Raw genomic sequence first — 6,535 nt, forward strand, 5'->3', positions numbered from 1 at the left:
ATCAACAAACTCTTCAACGGCCTGCATATGAAAGCAACAAATTATTATACAATAATCGGAGGTTATTAAATAAGTAAAACTCCCGAATATACTATATTCGGAATCCTATCGGTTACCCAAAACACCCGATTTATGCAAATGAATGTACACAGTTTACTGAGTGCAAAAAATGATATAATCGGAATCTAAAATATATAGTAAAACAGCCGAATATAAATAACCGGGAGATAACTTTAATCGATAAACATCCGATTTTAAAGTTTTCGGAAATTTTATTTTGAGGCCACTGTTATATTCGGCAGTCAAATAATGTTAAACTATTACCGATTGTAAAGGATAAGAATACTGAGTTTTGAAATTTTTTGAGGAATTCGTTTTTGGGGCCATTCGGAGGTAAATAACTCTACATAACTACCGAATGTAGATTTTTTTGGAAAACCAGTTTGGGGTTTTTTCTCATATTCGGCAGTAAACTACTATCTTGGAACTACCGAATATACATATTTGGTACTCAGTGTGTTATATTCATAAGTTTATTCGAGAAATTATCTACCGAATCTAGGTAGTTCATGGCATTCAATGCATGCAGTAATCGGTTTTTCTTGTTTACAAAAGCACACAAACGCATGCAAATCGAGTATTTGAGTTTCTTAACACAATACCTGTGTTTTACATGCATCGTTAGTTTCAATATCAGGCGATTCTCCATTTTCTTCCATGAAAGGGTCGTCTAGGTTTTCCTCTCCACAAAAGTTTGGATCATTAAACATATACCCCAAATCGTCTTCGCCATGATTCTCACCTTCTTCTTCATATCCATCCATTTTTGTAGTGATAAAATGGGTTTTCCCTTTTTTCATTCACATTCTTCTCTATAACTCTAACAATTCAAAAATGAAAAAGAAATGGAAAAAATGAAACAGAAATCATTCTAATACCGCACCGACTACAATCGGAAGTCTGGGTAATATTTTGACTTCCGATTACAATCGGAGGATAACAATGTTATCATATCCTCCGAATATATGAGGGTAATTTCGCCAATACGAATTACGCGAGATAAGGGCTGGCTACATTTTCCCTTTGGGTAACCTTTTTTGTTTTATTATTGGTCCCTAAATCCTTTTGAGTGGCCGCTAAAAACGCGAGATTTTGTTTCCGTTGCACATTTTTTATTTCCTTTTTCAAGATAATTGAAATAACGTGGTTAGAGACCCATTGTTGAATGTAAAGCAGAAGAAAATGAAGAGTTGGGTTTTGTTTGTGAGAAGTTGCAGAGATCGAAAGCTTTTTAGGAATTTTTCCATTCTGCAACTCCATCGGCAAGTATAATTTCAAAAATAAGGTGGTGAATTCAACCTTATGCAAGGACCTAAACTTAATTGCCAAGCAATGACTCGATAGTTGGGAACCTACTGCAATATTGCAACCAAGCATTGACTGGAGAAGAGGAAAAAACCTTGGCAGGCTTTTGCATCCAAAAGGAAGCAGGCAGCAACAACAAGCATCGCAACTTTTTGAAAAAGAAGTTCAAGATTGCAAACTCCATCACAAACCAAAACATTATCATAGTTCTCCATGAATAAAATCCAAATACTATAATATAATACTTAAGATTCAAATTAGATACAAGAATAGAATCCAAATACTACTATAACAAACTGATTACACAACGAGGGATCCATGGAAAACAGTGTACTCAACATCCAAGTACAACACAGTCAAACCACACCTCAACTATGCCATTCCAGCACCACCAATCCTAATCCAAAAGTGGCTGCTGAATTTCACTTCCTGCACCACTAAACACCTTAGCAATTCTCTCCTTGGGTACAAGAGGCAAATAAGATGACACAGTGTATCCCTTCTCGGCCGTATAACATACAGCACTGTTATACTTGTCAGACAATACAGAAGCAGTAGGAACCATAACATTAGCCACTCTAGGAAACAATGGAAGTGTATTCAGTTTGCGCCAAGTCTTAGCTGCGTACTGCTCAGCAATCGGCTCATACTTGGCATAAGCTTCTTTTGCTGATGGCTCGACCTTGGTGTACACATTCTTAGCAAACCCAGTTGCAGTTTCCACCAATCCAGCGCGCTGAACTTCTGAAACTACAGTCTGAGCCATTTTTGGAGCTAGTTGAGCCGCTGAATAAGCCTGTCCTGATACTTCCTTTACTAGTGATGGCACCTGATGTCCCATTGATTCATCCACCTACACAAAATCACAACCAGAAAAGGTTATATTCAATTCGAAATATCAATTTCAAAAATATCAATTAGGAGATTAACTGAGTCAATCGTGTAAATTTCAGGGTTTTGTTTTGGTTACCTTGTTATCAACGAATTTGAGAACTTCGAATGGAACATCTTGGAATTTGTGATAAACAGGAGCGACAACGGTTTTGACAGTGCCTTCAACCGATTCGACACCGGGTTTGAGTGGACCCGAGTTTTCTTTAGCAAGATTGTAGAGTTTGGAGAGATAAACAACGCAATGAAGAGTTGCTACTTGTACGAAATCTAAATATTTCAGATTTTCTTTCTGGGCTTCAGTCTGAAATCCACAAAAGAGAATTCAATAAAAACCCTAATCATACAATTCAAAACTCTAATCAGACATCTAAATCCCTAATCAATTGACATAGATCATCTTGGAATAGATTCCACGGAAATAAATAAACCCTAACCAAATAATTTCATCATCAAATTCTGATCAAAATAAAATTTAGAAACCCCAATTTATTAACAAGAAATAAGAAAAAAAAAAGTTTGGGATTCGTATTTACCAATTCCGGTTGTTGATTTACCATCTCGGGTTGCTGGTTTTCTTGAATAACGGCCATTTTAAAGAGAAATTAGGGTTTCTGTCTCTGAGATTGCAAGTGAAATTCCAGAAGAAAAGAATACGAGATTGCCTTTCTGCTTCGAAGAGAATGAAATCGGGAAAGATATATTTTATGGAAAAGTAAAACGACTCAGTATTTATAGTGTTTATGTTTCTAGAAGATGCTAGAGAAATACAGGGGTTGAGGCGTTAAAAACTAGGGGATGGGTCCAAAGACGCGTCAAAGTCAGTTCACACTGCTTGGAGGCGAAGGGATGTTAGTTAAGAAGGTAGGGACGTAGGGTTATTTTGCTTAACACCGTTGAAACCGTGTCTCTTGGAACTCGGTTTTGTCTGTTTAATTTATTTTTATACTTGGAGTGGGAAGGGATGCAATGGATTTTGGATTTCGGTCTCGTCTTGGCTGGATCGAGATAGCTTCAAAGTTGCCATATCTTAGACCGTCTCGGGCTAAGTCCTATGGTCTTCTAATCTAGCAGTTAGATTTGCAGTTCACGTCAGTTAGGACAACCTCTTAAATTCTATGAGAGTGTTAATGTAGCAGCTAAATTAGCAGTCCACGTCACCTGGGACCACTACCCAGTGTTGTTTGGTTCAGCGCTTTAAATTTCAGCCGTCAGATCGAATTTTGTGATTTTTGTGATCCGTGTGATTTTTGAATTTTTGTCAGCGTTGAACCGTTCAACGCTAAGGTTACTTTTTCAGCGCCGTTTGGTTCAGCGCTTTAAATTTCAGTTGTCAGATCGAATTTTGTGATTTTTGTGATCCGTGTGATTCTTGTGAGCGCTGAACCGTTCAGAGCTAAAGTCACTTTTTTCGGCGCTGAATCATTCAGCGTTTCAATCTCGCTGCTAGTTGAACTGCGAGCACTTGCTAGGAGAGAAGAAGTAGTGTTAACTTTTTTCCGACATTTTTTTTTGATTTGCAACACTTTTTGGCCAATCTAGCAGCTCAATCTAGCCCATAGGGGTCAGCCTTATCTTAGACTGTTTTATGGGGATTGTAAGGGCAATTCGGTACTCAGCAAACTAAAATTTTTGTCAAGCCAGGTGGATGGACAAAGGTAAATTTGTATTGTGGTAAGGGTAGCGGGCAGTGGGTGAAGCAGTGTGCCGGCCAAAAAATTCCGCGGTGTGCAATGAAAATTCGCTGGCGGACGAAGAAAATCCGCGAGCTGTTTGAGAAAATTCACCAGCGGTAAAAACCCAACGACTCCTTTCTCCACTGCTACTACTTCAAAATCCTATAAATTCCTTCATTCGAAACTATTATCACTCATACCATTCCACTCTCTTCTTCCTAATTTCCTTAAATAGAATCATTTACATGTTTACAAGTTTTAGTATAAATAATGGTTATGAAGGTTGTCATAAACGGTTTAAGGCGAAAAAGAGATCGAAAGAGTGAAAAAATACCGAGACTTGCTACAAATGTAGATTATATTCAAAATCATGATGCAGAGTTTGCTTCGCTGAGTGTAGTTGCTGCTCCACAATTAATTCCTGGTCGTGTGTCAGGGCATCAAGAGCGATCCAATTATTATAAATTAAGAGGTGGATTCAAAGACTTAATGTTGTTTATGTAGGTCTACCCCGTGCAGTATGAGAAAGAGCGGATAAATATTCCTTGCATGAGTTTTGTTATGTAAAGCACATGAAACATAACAATGCAATTACGAGAATATTGGTAGAAAGGTGGTGGCCAACGACGCAGACGTTCCATCTCATGGATTTTGAAATTGGTAAGTTTGTTTAACTAAAATCAAAATTCACTTTTTAAGCAATTGTTGATTAATGCAAAACAATTAATTAGATGATATCATTCTTTTTATATGAATTACCCCTTGATTTGTATTTCATTTGTGGAATTTCAAGCGGTGTGGGAGATCATTTACTTTTCAACCAAAACAAATGGGTGTGAAATAATAGACGGAAGATGCTTCTTCCCTTGTTTTTAGAATCAGATGTACGAGCAGACCATAAAGAGTTGGAAGGAGGCAGAATGCATTGTTCATGGTTGAAGTGTTTCCTAACGGACTAGTCGGGCTCAACAAATGAGACCAAATATGACGAACTCGAAAGAGTTTTTGTCTTATGGTTATTGGGTCAGGCGTTCTTTCCTAACTCAACCAATTCTGACGTTGATTGGATTGAAGCGTTACTAGCTCTTCGTAGTGCACCATATCATGATTGGGGGTCTGCAATTTTAGCAAAAATGTACAATAGACTCGATCAAGCGCCCATAGGTATACCCAACTTCACTGGTTTCTGGGGCACTATAAAGGTAAATATTTTAATTATGATTTCTTAATTTGAGTAGTTTTTATTAACAAACCCAACATGGTATGAATAATAAATTATGGAGTAATTTGCAGTATTGGTGGTATAACTACTTTCGTGTTAGTAAACCAATTCTGAAAGACAATACCTTTAGACTTTCAATTATGGACACTACACGAGTAACAGGGTGAGGGCCACTGGTAGCGAATGGTCGATTTTCAGTTTTGTTCAGAGGTGTCAACAGATGACACAGAGCCACAACAATATTGTTGTTCACCTTTACACTAACTTTCATGAGTTCGGAAATCCCCAGGTACGATCTATGCTTGATTATTCCCTCCGAAGGGTTGCTTTTTTACACCCAGGAAATGGACAAAGGTGTTTGGTGTATGGGAAAAAGACTAATGTTCCAATTACAGAATATCTTTTCAATTGCGATTGACCCCCAACACAGATGCAAGTCTTTGTATCCGATTTCGACTGATTGCAACATGTTCCCTGGGTGAGGTATGAATTAAACACTCAAATGAATATTACTGAAGAACGAAATTTGAGCTGAGGTACCAGAAGATTGTGAAGCCGGTAATTGGTGTTAACAACACGCACATTTATGAGTTTGACACGACATTAACACGTATGGGTCGTGATACGAACATCATTCCTACCGAGCCGCCTCCAAAAGAACCATGATTTGTGACTTACCCCACCACGAATGGAAGTTCTTCATCATCTTCATCAAATTTTCCTAAAATTCGTTGGGAGATGCCAAGTATAACTTCACAAGGCGAGCCAACCATGATCCAGTTTAAGCCGCTACAGAACGTACTTATCCTTATTATAGTATGGATGCCAGTGTTGATGAATTGAAGAGACATATGAACGATATGTATTGACTAACTCAACAAATGAGGTCTATCCAGTTAAGTGTTCTTCGGGGATGGCAGACGGTACCATGTTTGGATTGATTCCATCTGTAAATCTTGATGGGCGTTCACATTCTGGCAGTTCTTTCAGGAGCAATACACATGGCACGAGAATCCTGGAGATACAGTAGTGGGAGAAACGCAAGTGCCGGATACTTCACCACAAACTGTGCCTATCTCCCAACATCAAGTATTTCAACCACATCTGAGACACATTTCAATATCATTCTCGCCTACAACCAAAATGAAGGTTATTACAATGTTACACCACCACAACTAACCTCTACTACATTTGTAGAAGGGACTACTTCTGGTTTCCAACAATCTCTTTCTACTTTTCTACAATCTCCTTCCGTTTTTCAACAATTCTCAAGTTTATTGGCAAGTGGGAGTATTCTGGATCCTGGAGAATGGAATCAAGGGCAAGAAGACAATAATGGACGACATTAGAGAAATGCTAACTTTTGGTTCTGCTCCATTTG

At 38.1% G+C, this 6,535-nt stretch overlaps 1 protein-coding gene across 1 annotated transcript; it reads right to left on the reverse strand.

Moving 5' to 3' along the window:
* Positions 1–1,572: 1,572 nt before the first annotated feature.
* LOC113357318 (stress-related protein-like) lies at positions 1,573–2,970 on the reverse strand. The gene is made up of 3 exons (XM_026600688.1): positions 2,793–2,970; positions 2,336–2,560; positions 1,573–2,218 (listed from the first exon to the last, which is right to left on the reverse strand). Exons 1-3 carry the CDS (start codon positions 2,847–2,849, stop codon positions 1,763–1,765), a joined length of 738 nt encoding a protein of 245 aa, XP_026456473.1. The 5' UTR covers positions 2,850–2,970; the 3' UTR covers positions 1,573–1,762.
* Positions 2,971–6,535: the final 3,565 nt, after the last annotated feature.

This window comes from Papaver somniferum, chromosome 3 (genome assembly GCF_003573695.1).
Source record: "Papaver somniferum cultivar HN1 chromosome 3, ASM357369v1, whole genome shotgun sequence".
Taxonomy (NCBI): Eukaryota; Viridiplantae; Streptophyta; class Magnoliopsida; order Ranunculales; family Papaveraceae; genus Papaver; species Papaver somniferum.